The sequence below is a fragment of the Lycorma delicatula genome, chromosome 6 (genome assembly GCF_047948215.1).
Source record: "Lycorma delicatula isolate Av1 chromosome 6, ASM4794821v1, whole genome shotgun sequence".
Classification (NCBI taxonomy): domain Eukaryota; kingdom Metazoa; phylum Arthropoda; class Insecta; order Hemiptera; family Fulgoridae; genus Lycorma; species Lycorma delicatula.
Window position 1 is genome coordinate 39,068,007 of NC_134460.1, and position 26,837 is coordinate 39,094,843.

The 26,837-nt window shown below is 28.1% G+C and overlaps 2 protein-coding genes and 2 long non-coding RNA genes across 6 annotated transcripts in view; 3 read left to right on the plus strand and 1 right to left on the minus strand.

Moving 5' to 3' along the window:
- L2HGDH (L-2-hydroxyglutarate dehydrogenase) overlaps positions 1-7,020 on the minus strand; it is a 39,838-nt gene extending 32,818 nt beyond the window's left edge. Inside the window, exons 1-2 of one of the 3 annotated variants that reach the window (XM_075369745.1) lie at positions 6,649-7,020; positions 3,573-3,721 (exon numbers count right to left, since the gene is read on the minus strand). In XM_075369745.1, coding sequence (XP_075225860.1) covers positions 3,573-3,721; positions 6,649-6,791 — 292 coding nt within the window. In that variant the 5' untranslated portion in view covers positions 6,792-7,020. Of the gene's footprint in view, positions 1-3,572; positions 3,722-6,496; positions 6,602-6,648 lie in introns of those variants that run through there. The other 2 variants (XM_075369743.1, XM_075369744.1) reach the window with 2 other exon arrangements.
- Positions 7,021-7,521: 501 nt separating this feature from the next.
- The window catches only part of LOC142327002 (uncharacterized), a 37,247-nt gene continuing 17,931 nt past the window's right edge, over positions 7,522-26,837 (plus strand). The window contains exon 1 of the long non-coding RNA XR_012756889.1: positions 7,522-7,734. This is a non-coding gene — a long non-coding RNA (uncharacterized LOC142327002). The remainder of the gene's footprint in view (positions 7,735-26,837) is intronic.
- On the plus strand, positions 7,730-14,658 carry Ak3 (Adenylate kinase 3). The gene has a single exon (XM_075369748.1). It carries the CDS (start codon positions 7,820-7,822, stop codon positions 8,486-8,488), a length of 669 nt encoding a protein of 222 aa, XP_075225863.1. The 5' UTR covers positions 7,730-7,819; the 3' UTR covers positions 8,489-14,658.
- Positions 20,677-26,438, plus strand: LOC142327003 (uncharacterized). Its single transcript, XR_012756890.1, has 2 exons — positions 20,677-21,061; positions 26,150-26,438. It is a non-coding gene; the product is annotated as an uncharacterized LOC142327003 (long non-coding RNA).

The following is a 26,837-nucleotide window of genomic DNA, read 5'->3' on the forward strand; positions in this document are numbered from 1 at the left end:
GAAGACACAGTACTATACCACAGTCGGAACACCATCAATCAGTTTCTTGTCTTCCTGCTTTCCCAGTAGATGTTTTACTCTTTTGCAAACACACTTTACAAACCCGTGTTGGCTGAACTTTTTTTTTGTGAGGAATCCTGTCTGGAAAGTGACATCCAGTGAGTCTGTTTGAAGCAATAGACATAGTAATTGTTTCTTCAGCAAGAGCCCAATTCTACTCCCTGTGATTCAATAAACTTTTCTAAATGTATTTTTTTCTTAAGTTTGGAGGTTGGGATTCACGATAAAGGAGAAATGAATTTGAAACAGCCATCATAAAAAAATAAAAGAAGAGTTTCTTCCACCATTTCATTTGTTTTCTTTTGAAAGAGTAATAGGCAATGATTTGGTCATTTCTATCGACACCGGTTTTATGTTTATTACAGTCAACAATGACATTAGGTTTGGATTTTGTAATCATACCCTTGAACTTGAACATGTGTTTGAGTCATCACTTTGTGAGCTGATGACAATGCTAAAACATCTTTTGTGTCTTTCCATTTTAGACAGAGAAGATTTTCACATCTAATGGAAAACAGATTCAGATTTCTTCAATTTTTTTGATACTACATTTTGTTTAGGTAACCCTTTGCAATTTGGCATACAAGTGCCAACAGTTTTGTTTTTCTCTGACATAAAAAATCAAAAAAAGCTAGTGAAGTGTAAAAATCTGTTCATGAATACAGTATTCATGAACAGATTTTTGCTCCTTATCAAGATACTGAGACAATAGTCTCTAGAATAGTGATGTAACAGAATTATCATCCCTTTTGCCAGTATAAACTTCAAGCTGAAGAGCATATTCGGTCGAAGAGTTACACACAATGTACAGCTTTATCCTATACTTGTCTGGCTTATTTTTATTATAAACCTGGAACTGAATCCTTCTTCAAAAACCACATATTCCTTCATCTATTGTCAAATTTTCATAACGGAAAGCATACAGGAAACTGTGAAAGCAATTGTTCAGTTTTATTATAAGGAATATACAGATTGTTGTCGTTGAGGTGAAAGTTTGAGAGAATAGTAAAAGAAAGTGATCCCTTTACATACATGAAGCGGCATATGAACAGTACACAAATTTTCTGTTATCCCAGTAATCTTTTCTTTTCTTTATAATGCACATATGAAGTATAATAGAAAACCATAAATAAAGTTCATGTAGTTTCACTGTAATCCATTTTACCCATACGCTATTTTTCTTCAACTGATTTTTTCTTTTTGTAATTGATTTTGAAAATCTGTTTATTTCTGATTTTATTACTGCAATGAATGATTCAGGAAAAAAGTGAAAATACATCATAGTGTGTGGAAGTTTCATCAACAGCAGCAGTTACATGGCCTAACATTTCTCACACTACTGACTGATGGCATGGGGTTGTCAAGATCTTCATTATTTAGGATATGATTAGCTTGATAATCATTATCATTGTCATCAGAGGAACCAATAGGTCTACCAGTTAGTAGATTCAGTATAATCAGGATCACAATCAGAATCATCTAACTCCTCTTCAGATGCAGAATATAAATAGGTTCGTCTAATTTTTCAAAAGCAATTTGAATTGTTCTCCTGGCCATAACTAAAAGAATTTTCTCAATCAGAATCAAATAATTCTGAATCAGATTCCATGAGAACTTCATTTACTATGCTGACAGTTTTTTTATCATGAACCTCATCTATTATAATAATATAAAACTAACAAAATTGTACGACGTCTGTCAATTTACACTAATATGAAATAATAACAGAAAAATTGACATACAATAACAGCAAGAAGGTGTGCATGGAGTAAGAACCTATTAAACAAATAAATTCATAAAGTCAATTGTCAGTAATAAAACACAGAGGAAAATAAATAAAATATGCGTAATTAGGAAACATACATAATTACAAGGGTCTTTGTTATTATAAAACAAGAATTATCAATCTTGTAACCTACCAAAAAACACAATAAACACTGATGCTAAATAAATAACACCAATATAAAGAAAAACCTTACTGCCAGTAAACTGTGAAATACACGCCTAATGAACGAAACTTGACCATAAACAACATTTACAACCTCAATGTGCAAATAGACTGTTGTTCTTATATAATTTCAAAAATCCTTGCCAGAGCACAGTGATAACAGAGTCATTTGAACTAAACTATAAAGAGAATGGTTTACAAAAGCCTAAGCATGAAAATTAGCCATGGATTTTTATATAGAATTAAATTCTATGGCCTGAAAGTTTTTGGCCTTTGTCTGTTTGCGTAATTCAGTCAGCCTGAAAGTTTTCGGGCTTCCGACTACAATGTGTTAAAATAATTTTCTATAATGAACGCATGTTAAGCCTGGAAGAAATGAATGTTTGTCTGTTCACATCTTACTCACAACTGTCATTAAAAAGGAGAGAAATTACTTGGCTATTCTGTGCTACTCTTTTACCATAATGTCACCTATTGCCAACACACACATTCCCGTTGGCAAAAACTAAATTTTCCTCTGCAATAGGTTTTTGAATTTAGGTTTGGATAGCTTTTGGCTCGCTCTATAAAAAGAATATTTATAACAAAAAATTTAACTTGAAGTAAAAATATATCAGGGGTAGCTGGAATATAATACACACTGGAATGTAACAAGACAACAAAATGTCAAACAAAGCAACATATGTTGCCATCTTGTAGTTTTATTTTCTTAATATTAATTTGAAAACTTGTTGACCAATGCCCTCTCGTTTTCTGTCAGTCGCTATTGTTTTAGAGTCGAGTATGCCTATTATGTCAATGCATCTAAAACAACATGCAGCAACTGAATTTATTTTAATACTGGAAAAAGTGAACACTATAGGACATTTATTGTTATCTAATATTGTTATAGTGATGAAACTTACATTAAAGTACTGTAAGTAGATGTGGACAATGAAATTTGTATCAGAAACAAAGAAAGTGAATATTGCAAAAAAAATTTTTTAAGTGTTCTGGATTCCAAACATGTGCACATGATTGACTACTTCAAAGCCAGGTCGACTTTAAATTCTGTGCAATACATAGAGACATTAAAATATCTTAGGAGACATGAGGATTATGTTTGACAATCCATGGAGCCGATAATCCCGCAACAAAATAATGCTCAACTATACATATCATGTGCAACTGTGAAGTTTCTTGTGACATTGAAATTTGAACCTATTCCATACCCTCCATAATTACCAAATTTGGCAACCTGTGATTTTTATTTTTTTCTGCAATTAAAGTACAATATTAAGGTATTCATTTCACCATGGATGATTTGAAGGATGCAGTGAAGGATGAGTTCATGGATCAAGAAAAGACTGCCATTCCTTCATTGACAACGAGAAAACTGGTTCACGATTAAGAGAAATGTGTAGCTGTAAATGGTGACTATGTGGAAAAATAAAAGTAAGTTTTTGTAGTAAATAAAATGTAGTTTTATGTCATATTTGTTTCATTTGATTACTTGCATTCAAATATTGAAAGTTGATATGAAAAAATAAAAACTGGTAAAATTTAATAAAGATTTAAAGCATACCACTATTATGTCCAGTTTGATGAGTCGCTAGTTGCTTTTCTTTTTCGACTAATGCAACCGACAATGTTGGCATTCGTGTTAGAATCTCCTGAGCTGTAGCCAATCCAATTATACCTCCACCAACAATTACTAGCGTAAATAGATCTTTTCTGTAATAAATAAATATTACTGAATTCAAAGAACAAGATATAACAAATGATTATTAAAATAGATTTAAAAATGAAAAACATTAAAAAAAAAAAATAATTAAAATCTAAAACTTGATGGACATTTAAATAATAATCTTCAATACGGATTGAAACAATTATTTTAAAAAAGTTGGCTTTGGTTTATTTAATTTTTTTGGATCTATAAAATTTGAAATTTTTGAATAAGGTTACACCATCATTCAACCATTCTGAATTAATTCTACATATTTAACCTATTAAATACCACCAATTACTAGCTAACTGTAACTCGGGATAAACCTTCATTCACAATGAATAAAAAATTATAATTTATAAACAATTGCAAGCTTTAGCTGAAAAAATGTTTAATTTTATTTTTCCAACTTACATACATTCAAATGGCTAAATTATCTTTGATCAGTTGCTGCCACATGTTTTTATTTTATTTTTATAGGCTTTGTTTGCTACAAACAAGTTTGCTTAAGTAAAGTTTTCTCTAAATCTAAAATCCTCTTTAATAAAGGCTAAAGTAAGAAAAATAACATTTTCGAAAAAACGTTTTTGCTTTTAGTTCTGGGAGCTATAATTTAAAAAAAACTGTAGTAGTTTTTAATAACTCTACATATGAAGTGTCTAACTTTCAAAAAATCTTTGAAAAATATTTTTACTGAAAGGAGCTAGAATGAATGGTCAAGAAAAGTATATTTAAGAGATGGGGGGTTGATTTTTTGACATTTTTTTGGTTCATTTATATATGCACAGTAGGTAACAAATTTGATTTAAAAAGATTTTCTCTGAAATACCTCTGAAAAATTCCAACTTATTTTTTTTGGGATAACCCCTACCACCTTAACAAATTGCGAAAAATTAACATGATCAATGGCTCATATAAAGAAATATTTAAGCCAACTCTGAGATATAATGCCAAAAGCAGTGCAACAGATAGATATATGTGCAATAATACTTGTACATAAATACAAGTCTTTTTTTTTTTGTCTAGATTAGGAGTCCTCACTCTGATTTCTTTGAAAGTAAACCTGATATCATGTTTCTGCAAGGGCCACATGTGGCGTATAAATAATTAAGGATTTTAAAAAGGTCATGTCTGGTGTTTTGTAACCTAAAGCGAACTTCTTTTTCTATTATGTGTATAAACATTTTTAAACATTAATTTGTATGAGAGATTTTCAATTAGTTTTATTTTCAGTAAACTGAGGAACAATATTGGATCTGTATGAATTCAATATAAAATTAAAAATCAATTTAAATAAATTATTTATGAGGCTTATTGTCAGCCAACATAACATTGTCAGGTGACTCACAAACAATGCAAACTATGGGATTATTTACTACAACAAAAACAGTTTAGATATTTTTATTCAAATTATTATACAACTATAACAAAAAGTCCCATGAAACATTTTTAGGCATATGTGATGTTATAAAGGTCTCATTCTTGACTTTTGATGTTGACAGTCGGAATCTTTCAGTTCTGTAATACTCCAACATTAGCAGGTTCTGAAGCAATTGTTAAAATGCTGTCAATATGTTCTTTTGTAAGTGTGGATCTGTGCTTAATTTTTTATGAATTTCAACTTGCAGAATGTTGATTCACAAATATATGTGGATGCAAAAATACGTAGTATTTTTCATGCACATTCAGTTAAGGTAGGATATTTGTCTTTTTCAATTAATTGCGAAAAGTAAGTAAGAGCTTTTTCTTTTCAGAAAAGAAATTTTTCAGTTTATCTTGTTGAAGACCAATCAACTCATTTTTCTTGCTTCAAATCCAAATATGGAACGTTCAGCAAAATTTGCTATTGTTACTGTCTATGGATTCTCCACCAATTGAAACGAGTAACAATACTTTTTGAAATCACTAAATCTGGCAGACATTTCTTTCTTAAGATCTGACAATAGTTTTACTAAGGAAGATATATATATATATATATTCTTTTAATCTGGATTTTCATCAAAAAATATTTTAACAGAGGGGAAATTAGAAAAATCATTCTGACAGAGTTATTCAATATAAATATTAAATTTTTCATCCTGTGAAAACAATGTACATCATTATGGTGATGATCTTGTTGCAATCTAGTCAACAATAACAATTGTCTAAGTGGCAACTGTCAGAAACTGCAACATTAACAATTCCCACTGTGCCAGCAATGAATGCAATGATAAATTATTAATTTATAATTGTTAACTTTTTCATTTATTTACATAAAGTATGTCTTTTTACTATTGAACTGCTATCCATTATCAAATTAAGACATTATTCTCATGTTAAGTTTTAACTCTAATAGAATTTTCAAATAATTTTGTAGCTGTACTACACTATTTTGAACGTTTTTATCAAGACAAAAACTATTCTGAAAAAACAAAAAGCTTTTTCTGAATTTCTAACTTTAGATTATAATATTGCTGTAACTAATTTAACCATTTATTTTCTCTCACCTCAGTGGTGGAGCGATAGTCGCTGTATTCAAACTAAAAAATTTTCCTAGTTCAAATGAGTTACACTTGACAAAGTTAACTTACATGGTATAAAAATTTATTTTCCACTTTTTTAAGCCTTCAGTCACAATAAACAAAAAATTATAATCTGAAAACAATTGCAAGGTTTACTTGAAAAAAATATTTAATTGTATTTATTTCAACTTATACAATCAAGGGCTAATTATCTTTGATCAGTTGCTGCCACATGATGTCACTGAACTATAAATGGTGTATTAACATAAATTTGGGACTTACGTCTCTGCTTCACCATATATCAATGTTATACCATCATTCCACCATTCTGAATTCATTCTACAGATTTAACCTATTAAATTGCAGATAGAAGAATCCAGTATTGTTAAAGTAAGCAAGACATTACACAAATAACAAGTGCAAATAATAATTACGTTTGTTCTGTAGAAAAGGGACAAGCTTGACTGAAAGTAGCACCATTCAAATTTGGTAGTAATTTTTTCCCGTGCACTGTAAAATTAATGTTTGGTTTGGTATAAATTTTAAAGCTCAATTTGATAATCCGTAAAGAAAACATTGTAAAAATATTACGTTTACTAAAAACTTATCACTTAGGTAAATAAACTTAAGTACGTAATGCTCGAACTTAACGCCCTAAAAGTTAATAATATTAGTGTATACGGTAAAAAAAAAAGAAAGAACTAGGTAACCACAAGTAAACAAATAGTACATTCTAATTTTAAGTCATGATAATAAGCCACTGAGATATCAGCTGATCTTACGATAAATAAAACAATTCAGGTCAGGTGTTTCTCAGCGGTAGGACAGCCGTCGTTTATAAAATTATTTTACATGCTATTTTAGAGTAGATTTTTTTTTTGTTGACACAATGAGATCTTATTTTCATGGGATAGACATTCGAATCACGTATGTGTTATAAAATTAAATATGCATTTATAGGTGGAGTTTATATTCAAATGTATGAGTAATATTTGTGTATAAGCGTATTCATATTAACTATACTTTTCCTTTTCTTTGTCAAATTAAATGTACCAAAAGCTTTATTATAATACTTTAATGTGATTTTTATACTACCATTACAAGTCATTTTTATCTAGGATTTGCATTTTTTATGGATCTACCTATTTAGAAGAAAAAAATTATTGCACTTATTAAAAGAATTTACATATTATTTAAAGCAGGTGATTAAATTAATTGCCGGGAAGGCTATTGACATAGTACGATATTTTTATCTGTGACTGAAATATGTTGGCAACAGATAATTTAGTTAGCGTTAGTGTTGATTCTTGTTTATTTGTTAGGGAGTCATAATATGAAACGTGCGAATCATTAATGCATTTAAAGTTACCGCATCCTTTTTTTTTTGTAGTTGTTTATGATTATTATAAATTTCAATGTCAAACTACTTTTAAACTAGTCTTTAGTGTATATAGTGTTTTGCTGTAAAGGTTATTTTTCCTGTCGAATTGAACATCTAATAATATCAATTTCATACTCAGGTATGCTCAGTTACATTTAAGTTGAATTAAAAGTTGTTTGTTTCAATTTATCCTATACCTGTATTTTGTTAGAAAATCATTTAAAATGTTGAGATCGTTTCATGCCATTATATTAGGGGCTCCCGGCTCCGGTAAGGGTACTATTTCCTCGAGAATAATAAGAAAATTTGATATGAAACATATATCAAGTGGTGATATATTAAGGAACAATATACTAAATAAAACGCAGCTCGGAATTGATGCAAAAAAATTTATGGATAAAGGACAGCTTGTACCAGATAATGTCATGATTAATTTAATTACCAATGAATTAAATAGTAATTCAAATCTCAGTTGGTTGTTAGATGGATTCCCAAGAACACGATCACAAGCAGTTGAATTAAATAAACATACATCAATTGATGTTGCTATTAATTTGATTGTACCATTTGATATAATCATAGAACGTATACAACGAAGATGGATCCATGCCCCAAGTGGACGGGTTTATAATACAGACTTTAATGCACCTAAAGTTCCAGGTATTGATGATGTTACTGGAGAAAAATTAATTCAGCGTGATGATGACAAACCAGAAGCTGTTCAGAAAAGACTAGAGATTTATTCAAAAACAGTAGAACCAGTTTTAGATTTTTACAAAGAAGCTGGAGTTCTGGAAGAATTTTCAGGGAAAACATCTGATGAAATTTGGCCTTCGGTATTTAAATTTCTTTCTGCTCATATTTCACCTCATACTTTAGATGTTAAAATATAATTACTTTAATTTTGTAATTGGCTGCGTATAATTTAGATAAGTTACTGTAAAAATATTTAGTCTCAAAATTGAATCCTTTAGTTTAAAGTTTTTTTTTTATTATATAATTTTTACAGTAAAATATTATACCTAAATGTATATTTTTTTATAATTGATTGTTCAATTTTATATACAGGCTAATTTTCTCTTAATAGAAAAATTTTTATTTGTACTTTTTTATATAAAATAAATTTAAAAAAGAATATTTGATATAAGATTAACATAACAAAATCAGATTTTGTTGTCCTGATCTATAACACTTTTAATAAGAATGTTATAGTCTGTTGCACATATTTTATTATTTGCTTTCTTATTGCATTGAAATTAAAACACAGATTTACTTATTTCTCTTATACATTGCTAGAAATTTATACTATGTATTTATAGTTATGAGAAAAGTATTGTTTATAGATTGTATGTTTTTAAAATTAATTGTAGGGAAATAGCCTGTATGCTGTAAAGATTGAAATTATACTATAAATAAGTTTTAGTTATTAGTATTTCTTTACTGTGACTTGTGTTGTTACAAATTGTTCCTGAAGGTTATCAAAGTAATTATATCTTAGATTTCACATGTATTTAATTATTTATTTTATGCAGTTGGTATTACTATTATAACTTGTAGGTTTTTTTTTACAATTGATGGGAAACATTTAGTAACTTTAAAGTTTTCTTTTTCTACATGCACAATGTTAAATGACTTATCTATTGTTTAGAAAAGTCAATTGCACATGAGTAATATTTATTTGTATAACTGGCTGTGGAATTTAGACCAAACTCTGTGTACATAGGAAGTAATATATTTTAAATAACTTGGCTGTGTAGACTAACACATTTACCATTTATTTAAATATTATAGTGTTTATTATATTTATATGATGTAATGATTTAAAGAATGTTGATTATTTTAGATTTTTTTATGAACATATCAAGTTGTACTTCATCAAATAGATTTTTTTTTTTGCTTTAACATTATATATCTTGTTTTATGCATAAATTTAAGTTAATGTCAGTACGGTGGTGGTAGGAAATAGCAACCGACTGTAATCAGCATGTTGTACTGGGTTTTTTTTTACATACATCTGTTATTACTAAAAAGACTGATTCATAAATATTACTTAACATCACTCTCATTTTATGTATTGTTTTAGATTTAAAAAGAATTAAAACAATTTCCTCTCACTAGAAATAATCTTGATATAGTTAACAGAATATAAGCTAGGAAATGCTGTATATAATGTTTTTTATAATTTAAAAAAAAAATGAAAAATTTGGCATTTTTAAAAATAAAGAAATATTAAAATACTTTAAAAATTTTATTTTCATGGAAAATTATATAATACTGTAATTCTGTAAGGCAAAGTTGGCTTCATCAACTGGTGTAATCAAAGTTTGAATCAACCGCCTCTTTAAGAATGTGATGATGATACTTTGCTGTACCCTTGGTGTTAATGTGGTTTTGTGGGAATAGATCTGTCTATGAATCTGTTGTTTGCTTTTATTGCACAAAACTTTTGATAAAACTGTAACTAGATAAAGAGAATATTAAGAAATTTACATTGAGCTAATCTTCCTTTCCTCAACTGAATACCCAGGTTCTGCCAAAAATATGTTTCTATGCACTGACATGCCACCAGCATATATCTTGTTTATTGTTTGATATGAACTTTATTTTCATTAGTTTATCTGATTATTTATTTTGTTTAATATTTAACATAAATTTGTTATATAAAAGTGATATATTTTTACTTTGTTTTATTTTATATATTGAGTCTTTAAAAGACTAATTTACAATTAGTAGTTTTTTCTTCTTTAATAATTAAGTATGTTTGTTACTTTTTTACATTTGATTATAGTTAAACATATTTTAGTACTGTTTTTGTACTGCTTGTAGAGTATAGTTGTTTATTTGTAGTGTAGGTATTTGCCATGATAATATGTATTTGTAACTAAGATTACTATTATTTTTTTTAACTAAAGAAAAAATGTTATAAGTAATGTATTCTGTGGTTTTATTATATATTTTTAAAATATTCATTATTTGTGAGCTTATATAAATTGTTATTTTTATTGATAATTCCATAATATTTTTAACATTGTAAGTCATCAGGTGTAGAACGTTGCAGTATGTTAAGATGTGAAGATTAGCAAATAATATAATGGGATGTGGAAGTGTGTCAAACCAGTAGAGTACTTAAGTTTAAAAAAAAGAAGAAAAAATAAATATATAATGGTATAGTTACTATTCAAGTATATAGGTGATATTTATTGTTAACTTTTGAGTTATTGATTCTAGTTTTATGTTATGGTTTTTTATAGTTGTGATATTATTGAATTGTTTGGCTACTTTCTTTTTTCCTTTTTTTAAAGAGTAATCATTTAACAGTAGCTATATAAATTAAGGTTAGGTAAAGGTATAAAAGATATTGTTTATTAACTGATAAAAATATATCTATATTTTGTGAAATTTATATCAATGATCAAGTTAAATTGTTGCCAATAATTTAAGATGGAAGGCCTTTTATATCTGTTTTAAAACATTTTTGATGACATAAGTTTTAGAAAGTTTTTTATCTTTATTTAAATTACAAGTAAAAATACCTGAAATTTTTTAAACTTGCAATTTCAAAGAAATTCTAAAATGCATTTGCCTCTTAGTAAACTATTCAGTTATCCCAGCATCTTTCTCTTTTGTTAATAGTTGAGCATGAAAGATTATGAAGAGTAATGTGAAAAAATATTTGTATTTTGTTGTACATTTTTTATCTTTTCTGTGTTACGGTAATTAATTATGTTTATAAGTAGAATTTGCAACAGTTAATGTGGAAAGATAAAATTGATTGTTGCAAAATGTTCTTATTGAACAATGAAGTTAAATCTATATTATTATACAATTTTCATTTATCAAAAAGAATTTAAAATAAAGATTTCCTAATCCTTATGTGCAAAATATTAGTATAAAATTTATCAGAAAAAAACTCTGACAAATGAGTCCCCGTCGCAACTTTGCATGCGAAGTTTCATCTAATATGCATCCCCTGAATTCATCTAATATGAGCATGAATTGCTGTCTTCAAATACACAAGTTTCTGGACCAGACCATTTAAGCCAAACACTCATTCATTTAACCTTTTTTCATTAGTTAGGTACTTATATTAATAATAATAGGTAAATATAATAATTGAAGGTAGTTATTACTATAAATATAAAATGTAATAAATTTCCCATCCAGAATATTGGAACAAAAATAAACTATAAAACAACTTAAAAAGCTTGATTAAATCCAAATGTAAGTCAACCCATTTTATGGTAGAAAATGTAGGATAAAACTCAATCTATGTGGGGCAAATACGTTAATTACATTTTTCATTGTTAGTTCCTTGGCATATTGTAATTAATGAAATATTCAAAGGGAATTTGAACATTTTGAAAAATAGCAATGAAAATAATTTTTTTGTAAACTTGTATTTTATCTCAATACTCTCTTTACAGCAATATCTAAGCTTTTTAATACGATTAGAAAAATACAGTTTGTCAAAAACTCCAAATTAAGAATTTGTTTCACAGTTTACTTAATTGTTTGATCTAAATCTCTTACTAGCAGGCCATTTGATTTTTTTATTTTTAAATAGGATAAGTTACATGATACTAAATCTAAAAATATGGTGAGTGTGAAAGCGATTTGCAATTTAAATCCTGTAATTTTGTTTTTACAGTTGCTGCTTTGTGAGCTGACGTAATTTTTTTTTTATCAAATGCAGTAATTCTTATTTGATTTTTTTTTGTTGGATTGATGTAATAACTTGGCATAATATTCTACTGTGATTTATAACTACAATCTTGTCGTTTATGGCAGTGATTTTTTGCCCTCATTGAACTAATTCCTTCAGTATCTTATTGTTTTGACTGTTCAATTTTTGGTGCAGTAATTCATTTTTTTTTTCAATGGTTATGAATCAATACAGAAATTCATTTGCAGTTAGTTTAAATAGTTTTTAAGAATGTTTGTAATTGGCTGTATGGCGATGTTTGATAATCTGTAAGCAAACATCACACCATCTTGCAGAAAACCCTTTTTTATATGTAGAAGTCCATTTAAGATAATCAGTTACATCAATCTTACACACCTGTACTTGACCATCTTCCAAAACTATATGATTTCTGATGATATCTAATTTTGATTTCCAGTGTGTGGTTCACCTTTTGTCTGTGTAACTATATTTAGATTCATTTTATTAAAAATAAACTGTTAATTTGGTAGTGTACAATTGCCAAAAATGTAACTAAATTCTTTGATTTTTATGGTTCTTTATTTGACTACAGCATCTGCCATTTATTGTTTTTTAGCTTCCACAGACCTTTATCATTCCAGTTGCCCTTCAGCCGACTCCAATCACTCGTCCATTATTCTACATCCTACTTTCATCTCATCCAGGGCCGCCCTGGCTATCAGGGCCTTTTCCTTCTAGCTATTAGTTCTCAGTTGTTGAATTAGTAGAAGCCTCTCATCTGACATTCTATAGATATTCCCATACCAAGCAAGCTGATTTTAGTTGATGAATTTAGTTGAATTGAATAGTTTCATCTAATTTATTATTACTTTATTTCTCAATTTGTCCATAAAATTTCACAATATCTATAAAGAGCTTTTTTAATTTAAAAAAAGTTTATTTTGAGTAATTGTTAAATAAATTAACCGATGGAATGTTTTGACAGGAATTTTTCTGTCCATCACATTAATGATGCTATGAGTTGGAATTCTGGGAAATTATCTCTCATGTATGTAGATTTTAGTAAACATCCATCATATGTGTAGATTTATTGAATTAAGTTTTTGAACGTACAAAGTGAGCATATGTTCATTTGCTATGTGAACAAAAACTTAAAAAAGTTCATAACAATTGAGGTAAAATATATTTTTTGGCCACATCTGTTGGTGATTTTTTATCAATGCGTCTAGTCTATATTATTGTTAGAGAGAACAAAAACTATTTTTTTGAACCATGATTTATTATATTTATTATTTAGAGACAACTTATATTTGATTATTGTAAAAAAAAGATTTATGTATTAGATTTAAGTGGTTTAAGTTGATCATATATTTATTTATTTTCTGATTATATTTTCTGCTAGTACTCATTGTGGTGATTTTGTTATGTGAGAATATAAAATTGAATTGAATATTTATTGTTAAATTCAACAATTTTTTTGCACATGTTTCAATCTTTTTATGTTAATTAGAAAACTTGACATGATTTATTTATACTTAAAATTCAGTTAATTACTTAATTAAAAAGTTTTAAAATCATTTGACTGAATGTTATCAATACTTTATTATGGGTATTATGTTAAAATGATTACCACTGTATATTTAAACTATATTATAAATAACTAATAATGCTATACGTATGTATTTATATAATTATATTTAGACTGTGAAAGCTTTTTGACCTCCAAACTTCTTTGCCAACATTGATGGTGATAAAAAAATTGTAAATTATTTTTAAAAAGATTCTTTTTTTTATTAATTGTTTATGCTTTATATAGATGATAAATAATTTATTAAACATATTAGAAAGTTTGAAATAATTTTATATATGTGTTACTTTGTTGGGATTCTTTTTTTTAATTAAAAAAAATATATATTTTTTTTGTTAGCTGTTACCATTCATTCATTCATTAGTGTGTTCTATTGAACTGATAGTTAAAATTTATTTTTAAATATGTTTTAATGTTAATCTTTGATAATTAAATTACTGCAATCTGGAAAGTAGGTGTAAGAAAGTGATAAATTGATTGATAGTTAATAACAAAAACTAAGGATTAGTTAATTAAAAATGTTAAGTCTAAACCAGTCAATTGGTTTTATTTATTTTTTGTGGTAGAATCAATTTAACATTGCCATATAAGTCTAAGTTAAATTTATACGTATATTGTATTTAATTAATATAATTTATATTTATTCTTTTTTTTTAAATGTTTCTTTATATTTAAATTTTTAACTATGTTATTTCATGTGATGTTAGTGCAAATTTTTGTTGACATTTATAAATTTTTGCGTAATCAGGTTGTGTATATTTATTAATAGTACAGGCAGTTGAAAGAAATAAAAAGCTGTTTATTAAAAAGAACACTACTGTTTTTTTGTTCACCTTATTGATTGATTGAATTTATTTCTATTTTCCCCTCTTTTAAGCTAATGGTATTTATTTAATGAAACAATTTTATTAGTCTGTAGAATATTGAAGTAAAATTCATAATTTTTTATTACAGATTGATAATTTTTTTTTAATAATTTTTATTTACAAAAAAAGTTTTTTTGTTTATCTTTTACTTTATTGTAAATTATTGTCAAGTGTCGGCGGCTTGATCAGGATATTGAGAGATTGACAGTTTATTAGTTTAAGAACATAAGTAGGACAAGACAAATCAAAAATAATAATAATACAACTCACAATAATAATCAAAATAATATTGACAACAACAGACAAACAAATAATGACAATAATAATATTATTATTATAACAGACAGTGATTTACATGCAAAACAGAAATTAAAGTAATCATCAGGATTTTTTCACAGGTAATTAAATAATGAAAAGCAGAATTCAGTCCCATTGAAAAAAGACATTAGCATGACTGCTAATCTTAACATTTTACCACTAGTCTTGAATTAACAGCAGTAGTTCAATAGATAAGACAAGTATAAGATTATTTCACTGCAAATATCTTTGCTGTTCACAAATAAAACTACCCTAACAGCTTATGAATGAAATTTAGTACGTTATCTAATTCACTTAGAGTCTAACAGTAACTCACTGAACCATTTCTTGTTTTCATGTATTGGAATTACTTGTGATATAACCTTAATCGCGTTGAACTTTGTACACACTAGAAATTCATTCTGTCACTGTCCTCGCAGTATGCTATCACTTCAAACTTGCATAATAACTCCTCACTTAGAACTCCCTCACAGTCTGACATCTTGCAAAACTGATTTCAACTGGTCTTCCGTGGAGTATTTATATTCCTCTTTACCTGCAGGACCAGACCCCAGTTGAGCGTGAGAACAGTTGACTGAGCCCTTTCATTACCATGCATTCTTAAGCTGGGTCCGGTCGGTAAACTCTTCTCACAGAATAACATCTGTTTAGGTGTGTCAGTGGGCAGTATTACAAAGGTCGATTTTTTAACAGACCTGTTATCTTTAATAAAGGAGTTTCTTTTAGCCCCTTTCTGGATTTCTCCCGTTATTATATTTTCTACTACTTCCTTCTTAATTGGCAGGAATCTGTTACTCAGGTCCTTTGTACTAGTCTTGTTACTATATATACATATATATATATATATATCATCAATCGGAAAGTTCACATGTTGACAAAGAAGATACAAGATTTTTCAGAAGTTTTTTCAATGTTGCTATCTTTAAATTTGATAAATTTAAACCAAAGACTTTCCAAGTTTTTATTAGCCTCAGTATAATGCAATTTATTGAACTATGCAAAGTAAGAAATGGTTGAATTCATCATTTGAAGTGAATTATGGTTAGCAAGCCATTTCTTCATTTTTGAGAAGAGGAAGTAATTGCTGGTAGCCAAATCCAGTAAATACAGCACACATGGAAGCACTTTGATCCATAGGCCATGGTGTTTTGCAGAAAATAGAGACGTACAGACCGATTACAGTGGTGAAAGAGCACTTTATTTTTGGTCAAATGTGGATGTTTAGCCTGAATGCACCCTTCAGTGGTTCAGTAGTAAACACTAATACTCCCCGTTGATAGCTCTCCTTTTTTCCATATAGTGTATTTTCCTGGAGATGGAACCATTTTCATTTTCTTTGGTATATTTTCTGGTTACTCCCATTCACCGTTTGATTTCTGGCATGTAATAGCGAATCCATGTTTAATCTATTGTTATAAAATGCTGAAGAAACTCTGTGAAATCACTTTTAAATTAATAAAAATACCCTTGAGAAGTGCAGTAAAATGCATTTTAACTGTTAACAAATGCACCCATCGAGTGGAAAGCTTTTTTCATACCAAAAATCTGGTGGACATGTATATCAAAATATTTGCAATTTCAGCAAACTTGTGTGTCTTCAGTAGATCATTTAATTCTTGTGGATTTTTGTAATGATTTGTTGGTTGTAGTGGTTTTTGTAGTCCCGGGCGTTCATCATCTTGAATGGATGTATGATCACATTTAAATTCAGCAGCCTGTTATTGTGTCATTTAATACAACGGGAAAGGATCTTTTAAAATGGAATCTACTCTTTTGTATACCCATCGGGATTAAACCTTTTAAAACAAAGAACTTCATAACAGCTCAAAGTTCAATTTTATCCATTTTTCAGAAAAATGTCAAAACTTGATTGCTTTATTTGATTGCTAACAAACAAGTATCTAAATGTCTGAAACTTTGCAGCACACCATCTAAAGGATTATATTTCACAAAGATCGTAGTCATCTGGTCATACTTGTGTCATCTGTGTATCAGACTAAGAACTTTCTGAACGACCCTGGTACTTGGTCATCTATGTCTGACTGCAGAATGAGAAACTTTCTAACATATCCAGGTAGCTCTTTCTAATCTTTTACAGCAGGATACAAATGAGTATTCTGTAAATATATTATGTTTAATGAAATAACTGGTGTTCACAAAATTCTGATGTTAAATATAGATTAAAGTCTTTCTTTTATTTTTCCTGTTTAGCCTCCGGTAACTACCGTTCAGATAATATTTCAGAGGATGATATGAATGAGTGTAAATGAAGTGTAGTCTTGTACATTCTCAGTTCAACCGTTCGTGAGATGTATGGTGAATTGAAACCCTACCACCAAAGTACACCGGTATCCATGATCTAGTATTCAAATCCGTGTAAAAATAACTGGCTTTACTAGGACTTGAACGCTGGAACTCTCGACTTCCAAATCAGCTGATTTGGGAAGATACGTTCACCACTAGACCAACCCGGTGGGTTATAGATTAAAGTCTGTGTGAAGATTCTTATCATATCAGGTAGAAAAATTACATTGAATTAAAGTACAACTGTTTCGTAAAAGCAAACCACATGGTGAGCACGTTATACCAGTAACAGAAGCTATTTTTCAAACTAGTTTTGAAGCAATTTGTACTAAGGTACTATAATAGTAAAAATTTGCTCTTTTGCTACATGACACTTGAATTGATTTGGCAAATATTTTGAACAAAATTCTGTTTGCCTTCAAAGTTGTAAAACTTCCTTTTTGGAATCACCTGTATTACAGCTTTATAGTTGAAAAATATATTTGGTTACACATTTTTACTTCATATAAAAGGTAATGAAGTGTTATTTTCTTCCTTTATTTTTGTCTAAGTTACTGCATTAATATGTTAAATAAGGGATTATATGAGGATTGTTAAAGTATGAAATCATTAAATTATGTTTAATTATTTTTGTTACTGAACAGTTTTTTTTTACAGCCGTAAGAAACATCCTTCACATTAGCTCAGTTTTTTTTTGGGTGTGTAAAGCTTTTCTATTTCTATATTTAATGACCTCCATGTTAGGGTTCAACATGGACCTCCATGTTGCTAGGGTTCTTAGGGTTCCATCTCAAATTTGCTTTGGTAAATTAAAATTTTATCTGATTGACCATATTAGAGGTTGAAGCAATCGGCTGCAACTTATTTGTAAGTATACTGATAAAAGCCTAAAGTTAGGATTCGTTTTTCAGGAAAACAAATTGGAAGGGAAAAATGATTATGAATTGTGTGGCTTTCTAATTGCATCAGAGAGCAGCTGTTACCATAAAGGCTCAAATCAGTTGTTGATAGCAAAATACTACAATATCTATCTAAATTTTTTAATGTTCTCAGTTACACGTTACACCATTTAGAAAGTTTTAATTCTTGTGATATTTGGGTTCTACCATATTTTTTGCAGCATTTAATTTGTGATATGAGGTGGAATTTTTTACCAAGTGTATATCAGAATTTTAGTGGATAGACTTTAAAAAAGATCAAACTCATTATGGCTGACCCCAATTCGATATGGATATGAATGATTGTACTATGACAGAGGTGTTGCTAATGTTTTCAGTCAAATTTTACAATTGCTATTATATTTTGAAAATGTTGTGGTTCAGAGAGTTTGTGCTTATCTTCCCTTATAACAGGTTAACTGTGTAAGATCTGGCTGGACCAGTTATAATTTAATGTTATCAGCATGTTGATACTGTCTTCTGGTCATGATATTTTATTCGGTTATTAATATCAAATCATATTGTCTTTGTGATCCAGAGATTTAATTATCTTCAGGTGTAATTGTTACACAGATAAGGGAAGTAGCTGTCTACATGCTTTCATTCAACAATTTTGCACTACTTAAGCCATTCAAAAATCTTTAAATGTAGTTTACTCCATAATGAAGCCAAGTTGAAGGTTGCTATTTTAGATTTAAATTAGAAATTCCCCCCACTCCTACTACCCTGAAAAATGGCATCAGTAAGCTGTTGTAAATTGACTGCCTGCTCTTATGAGACAAAGTTATTTCTAAATAATATAATCACATTATTTAAAAAAATATCGTAATGAAGGTTGTACATAAATTAATAAAATATTAATTTTCCGTTTTTAAATGCAGTAAACAATAAATTACAAGATTTATTATATTTGTTTCAAATTATTACTGAGAAAATGGGTAATTTTTAAATTCATTTTCTCTAATAATCTAGGTGAATTTATAAATATAGAAAAAAATAATTTTTTATTATTTTAACATATCTTTACCCAAATCAGTCATAAATCATATGTATAATATACTTTTATATATAATTATTTTTAAGTGTATGAAAAATGTATTATCTAATGTTTATTTTTTGGCTCTGAACTTAATTTTATTGAATACATCATACTGAAATTGACACGAATAAATGCTTGTATTTTATAGATGAGTACTTTATAAATATTAATAGTTAATTTATAATTAAGATTATGAAATGGGATTTCTGTATTTTATTTAATGTTATCGCTTGATTTATTGCTAATAAAATTGTTCAGTACCTTTTAATTTTTGTTAGAGAATGTAATTTACTGGTGTTTATTATTGTTAATTATAATTATTGCTACTATTTTATTTTAATTTTCCTTAGATAATAAATTTTTAATGGTTTTTGATAATATTTTATTGAATAAAATGTTCATTTGTTTGCCTTGATGGTTTTCTTTTATTTGGTTAAACTTTTTATAATGGTTAAACTTTTATTTGATTAAATAAAATATTTAACTTTATGTTAATGTTGTTTATTTTACGAATAAATAACATTACATATAAATATCAGCACATTCATTAGAGATGTAAATAATACTTTTAACTGTGATAATATTTTAATGAAATTATTTTTTTAATTAATCTTATTAATTTAATGTACTTCTCAGGATTTCTTTCTGGTCTAATTTTTTTTAATGAACAGTATAATGTGATTGATTATGATGGACATTTGATCTATTAATTTCTTATATTTTATATCATCTTTTTTCAATTTATATTCAGATTTTGTGGAAATTAGTTGATTTATTATATGATGTTAAAGAAGTTAAGGCTGTATTGATGAGCATTTAAAAATAAAATTTTTTGAGGGCAATTAAAATGCTTTCTAAGGAATCCATTGTGCCAGAGGGTCCACAGAAAAGTGTTGTCCTACATTCCTTTCATCACTGTGCTAACCATTATTGTATGGGTAGGTTTCTTTTGAATGGTACAATCTTATTTTTATTTAAATTGTACAGTATTTGAAAAATATGCTAATCATTAAAATTATAGGCATAGTTTTATTGTGTCCTTGAAAAATTAATTTACATTTATGTAGCATAATTCAAGAAAATCCCAGCAAGTAGTGTCATTGTTGATTCATATGGAACAGTTCTGGATCAGAGCCAATATTTTGAAATAATATTACCATATCAAAAGCTTATTTATTCTTAGAAATTATAAGTTTCAGTAGTTTAAATTAAAGTTCATGTTTGTTAATAAGTTTTTTATCTCAGGAAATTATTTTATTTTGTATTTTGAACTTCAGAAATATTATGGAATTTGATATGAGGGTTTTGTCCTACTAATTATATTTTTTAGGAAATAAACTACAATTGTCAGTGAGCGATCTTGTTTGTGTTTTTTTTTCTTTTAATGATTATTTATTATTATTGTTAACATAACATGAGATTTCATTATCATTAAGTTCATAGTCTACATAATTGACCTGTTTTGTAATTAATTTATCATAAATCTCTGTGTGCATTTAGCATTTGTGCACTATTGTGAAACTTTTTCTGATTAATGTGGTAATTTTTTTTTTAGTTTTTTACGAAAAAATATGATAATATTTTGACTTTTTCAATAAGATGAGCTGCACTTTTTTGCATCACTTTATAAAAGTTACCTTTTAATAATGTTAATTGATTCATTCTATTTTACTACTTTAACTTGATTTATAAAAATTACAGCGCAAAAGAGAGTTTATGGTGTAGATTTAAAAAAAGAAACCTTTAATAAGTAAGTAGAATAAACAAACGTACGTATGCATTAATACACATAAAAATTGTTTTGATCTATAGTTGGTTGATTTTTACTACATCCCAACCTAAATAAATTATTTGTACTGCTCAAAGACCTAAGGACATTTTATAATGTATTAATTTTCCAGACATTTCATTCTTCCATTCTCGGGTAGTTTTAATATCCTAATCTAGATAGTACAGGAAAATATATGATGGTTTTTTAAATTTTTTAATCACAAAATCATTTTTTTTGAAAAAAGTTTATTGGCATGTATACATTTGTTATTACAAAACCTTTAATGATACAGATGTTTGGAGAATCACATCTTTCAAATGGTGTCCATTTTTGTTTACGCATTGTAAGCGTTTTTGGAATACTATCTTTCAGTTCATGTAACGTACGAGGTGTGGTCTCATAGACGCATGGCCTGAGGTATCCCCATAAAAAAAATTACATGTTGATAAATCCAGGGACCAAGGGGGCCACGCAACATCACCAAATCTGGACACAATGTGGTTATGAAACAGAGGGCGAAGAATATCTGTTGACGCTTGGGCTGTGCAAGATATTGCCTCATCCTGCTGAAACCACACAGTCGACTAGCAATCTACCCTCTCCTTAACTCAGGCACAAGAAAGGTGTTTATAATCTCAATGTAACACTCTGCATTTAACAGTTACACCATTTTGTTCAAAAAATAAGGACCAATGACGCAATTCTTTCCCATTGTGGACCAAACTGTAACTTTTGGGCTGTACAATGGTTTTTGGTAGATTTTTTGGTAATTCTCAGCAGCCCAGTAGTGACAATTTTGTTTGTTAATGGCATAACTGATGTGAAAATGAACTTCATAACTCATCAGCAAGGCAATGTTTTCATTTTCCTCAAAAAGTGACAACATAGTGTGTGCAAAACTCAATCGCTAAGGGTAATCTGTTTCTTTCATCTCCTGCACAACCATTGACACTTGTACGAATGGAAATGTAGTTCTTGTAAAATATGCTCACTAAGTGAGTGATTGCTGATTTGAAGTTCTGCAGCATGTTTCCAAGCAGAGCGACCTGGTCTACATAACAATACTTATCTAACCTTTTCCACATTTTCCAGAGTAACCATCTGGTGGTTTGTTTTCTCCAATAATCGTATTAAAACATCATTATTAACCCAACTTTAATACTGTTCTATGAGTAGGAATAGAGTCATTTTTTTAGAGTGAGTTTTGCGTCAAAACTCATGTTAAACCATGGCCACTGATTTGCCATTCATCACAAAACAGTCTAATCAAAAAACATGATGTTCTAACCTCCACGGCCCCAAGATTCCAACTGAAAGTGAAATGCTCTGAACAAAGGAGCAGAATCCTCCTCACATGCACTGATTTTCCTCTCGGAAGTGGCTAAATACTAGCCATTTAAAAAATATCTGATTTATCTGCTCCATTCTGTATCTAACATCGCATATCTTCCACTCCTAATATACCTTGATGTGAGAAATTGTAGAGCCCTTCTAATTGGGGCTTTAATTTGTTTCCCAGGAAACAAATTTAGACCATAATTATGAAAAAAATCAAAATGTTCAGTAAATAAGTTTAGGTCTGATTTGACCTCCTTGATCAAAGGATGTTTTTACCTTAAAAATTAATATAGTATTCAAAGTAAAATTTGGAAAAAAGATCACAATTCATATTAAAAAATGTTGGGTTCCTCTTGATGACCATCTTTAGCAAACAGTGTTTTTATTGTCAAAATTATACTGTAACAGAGTATAATTGCTAAAAAATCAAAATTTTTAAGAAAATAAATTTGAGTCCCATTAGACATGTTTGCTTGACAGCCATCTTATATAATTAACAGTCACAACTTGAAAAACAGAAAAAAATCAAAAAATATTTAAATTCTTGTTAGATTTCATGGGACCCTCATTTTTTAAAACATTCTCGTGTTGTTCACATTAATATTAATTAGATTCAGTTGAGTTTTTAAACTTGAAAATTGATGTTTAAAGTATGGGTCTCCCATTCATCTCCCTTGTTTATTGTAGTTAAAAGTTTAGTTTATTATAATAATTATTTACTTCAATAAGTTAGTTCAATTTAATACAATGCTTTTCAAAAAGATTAAACAAATTATACTTTATTAAAAAAAAAAATGTTTGAGTATTGTGATGTCTCCTTGCTCTACAGGGTCAAAAAAAATATACGTGTAAGTACTTTCATTGTACTAAAGTTCAATTTTTGAAGACCATTATAAAAAAATATGAAATATTAAATGGCAGAAACTTCCCTTTCTACTTTTTTAATTTTATCAAAAATTGAATACTATCAATTCTCCGTGTATGAAATATAATATAGAAATTTTTTGAGCATTTTTCAAAGAATTTATATTACCATTCTGGCAATATAAATTCTCAATCAAAACATAGGTAACACACATGTATATACTTCTATTTTTATAAAAATTACCAATTTTTTTAAATTCTCATTGTTTTAGCTACATTTTCAATTTGTTACCCGTAAAAAATTAAGCATGATAATGAAAAAAATTGCATTTAAAATAAATTAAAATTCAAAAAATAATTTTAATTTGGTCTATTACTTTATGACAAGTATGATTAAATTGCAGATATTCATTTTTTTAAACATATTTAAAATTTATCATATTTTCTATTTTCCAGAAAAAATATAAAAATTGTAATATGGTCTTTTTTGTCAGAACGTTTACCTGTAAAATGCTGTTTTTTTTTAAACCAAAAATTATTCTGAAAAAAGGCAAGTCACCTTTAAGTGTGTATTTCTGTAAACGATTAGTCAGGACAACCATGGGTAATGAATGCTTTTTAATCTTATTTAAACTTATGTATTTCAAACAATTTAATATTAAAGAAATGTAACATGAACAATTTTAAAATTAATTAAATATATTCCACAGAAAAATTGAAAAGAGTCATCTTTAATTATTTTAGAAAATAATTATTAAAATAAAATACTTTATCATGAATTATTAGCCGTTTTATGGATTAAAAATGTTATTATTTCTTTCCAGTCTGAATATTTATACTGCTTAGCTTTACAAATATATTATACAAGGGAAATGCTAATCTGATAAAATTTTGCATGTCAGAGTTATTGCAGATCTTGACATTTCATGACCCTTCTAACAAATTTTAGCACTGAAAAATTCTGATGTTCATATGTACATTCTCCTGTTTTTTGGTTGACATCACCAGACTGGATGGATCGATTTGAATGAAATCTGTGCAATTATTTCTCTATTTTGGACATTAATGTTATTTAAGTTTGGTCACAATTGATCAAGGTGGCAGGGACATAAATGACCTAATGGGTAGCACATAAAACATTACTCAAAGTATAGGTAAAATTTTTTCATACAATTTAATGTTCATTAGATAACTACTGTCTTATGGGATACATTAGGTTACTTTCTGTGGTTTACAGTTTATTCATCCATAAAGGGTTGGGGGCAAAACACGTTTTTTTTTTCAAATTTTCTGGGTTGAAAGACATTCTTCTGCTAATTAGATGATTTCGTTATTTGAATGTCACTTGGACGTGTATTTAGGCAATTCCATTCGTTGATGGGGGATAAGCCTAATTGTTTTTCTTTTGTCAACAGTTATCATTTTTGCTTGATTTCTTCGGATGGATTAATTTTTTTAAGTTAATTTGTGAATATAAGCTGATACCATTTCATTTTATTTACATTTGATCAAGGAGTAAGGAGTAATGGTCATTATGGATACCATACGTTTTATACATAACTCTGCAAAGAGTTATACATGTTTAGTCATCGAATGAGAGGAAACCACACACATGACTTAATCTTATTTAGGTCAAGTTGTAATTCTCTAGATTGGTAATGATTGTAGGACCCTCAAGAATATTATGCTATTTTGGAAGTGTTTCCTTCCAGTCATGTGTTTTTTCAATATTAATTTAAAACTATTCTTTAAATGAACTTTTAAATAATCTTCAAACTTACTTTTTTTAAAATAATTTCAAATCCTTTGTTATAAATTTACGTATATACACTCACTACTCTAGCCTCACGTACAGCCCTGATGGGAAGCCCATTATTGTTAAACAGAAATTAAAAAAATTTATTTAATATTATTTTATTTAACATAAATTTAATTCTATTATAGTTATAATATTATTCATTTGATTGAATTGAATCATTCAGTTCAACTCAGCTCACATGGTGATACAGACTCACAGTTCAATTCAATTCATTAAAGTTAGTGCTTCAACAAGCAAATCTCCTCTTCTACATATATATATATAAAATCTCTAAATAATATATATATATTATTTAGAGATTTTTCCAAATCTTTTCTAAATCTCTAAATAATATATATATATTATTTAGAGATTTTTCAAGATGAAATATATCTAAACACCTTGTCAGTTACGCCAAGAAACATGGGTAAAAATTTGGTTGTGATTGATCTAGTAGTTTTTTGTTTATCCCGAACAAACAAAAACCTTCTCTTCCTCTTTATATATATATATATTATATATATATATATATATATATATATATATATATATATATATATATGCAGTGTATGTATAAATCCATCATTAAAATATTTTTATATATTATTATGATGGCCTGTTATGTGGCTAGTCAAAATAAAAATTAAAAAATCATTATTTCTTTGTTCATTACATGTAATAATTATTCTTATTAAAATAAATAAAATGGTTTAAAAAGTAAGATAACTAGCTTTTAATTAGTTTTCATAATAATGTTATTTGTTTATACATGTGATTGGTGCACTTCTACTATATTTAAAGTTCTTAATTGTATATGATATGCTTTACACAACTGCTTCACATGTTCATACCTCACTCTTACATCATGTTGCAGTACGTAAGTGATGCTGTGAGTGAAATCAAAATTAAGTATACAGTAATACTCAGTGTAGTTGTGATAAACATTTTCTCATGCTATAGAATGCTTCTTACATAATCATTAGTAGTAATTCAATTATATTAAATGTTGAAGTGAAAGATAAGTTTCAAAATTTGTAATCTGTATTATATATTTGTTATCATTATAGTTACATAATGGAAGGGCAAGGAGGTTTAATTTGTGGAGCAGATTATTCGGCTGTATGGTATCATAAATATCTTGAGATTAACAAGATTAGAACAGAACAGAGAGGTCGTGAAACCAATTAAGTTGATTGTGACAATAAAGTGAATTATACATTAAAAACATTATTTAGATTATTTGCATAATTTTAATTGTTAGGTATATATAAATTGATTGTATTAAAAAATAGGTATGATTTATAGTGTCATTGTGTATTTAAAAATTTTTTTTAATAAATATATATTTATACTAAAGTTGTTTGTTTTGTGTTTCTTTATATGTATGTAAAAGAAAAATCCATTGTTCTTATATTTAGTAACAGATGAACAGACTCGGGTCTGTTCAACTGACTGGATAGGTCCTTCCGTTGTACGAACAGGAATAACGTCTAACCTCCTTCTTCTTGTCATGGGAATCATCACCGTTTTATTTAGTGACAGATGTAGACCTTGGTCTCCATTCAATTAGATACTGTTCTCAGTGCTGTGTTTGCTGCCCTTACCACTTCCTCTGTTTCTTTTGCTCTTAACTAAAAGGGCCAATTCGTCTGCGAATGCATTGGCTTGACTTCTTCCGGATATTACAGGTTTAGAATCTCGACAAACACGAGCTTCTAAAGAATGGGACCCCGGACTGACCCCTGGAGTACCCCG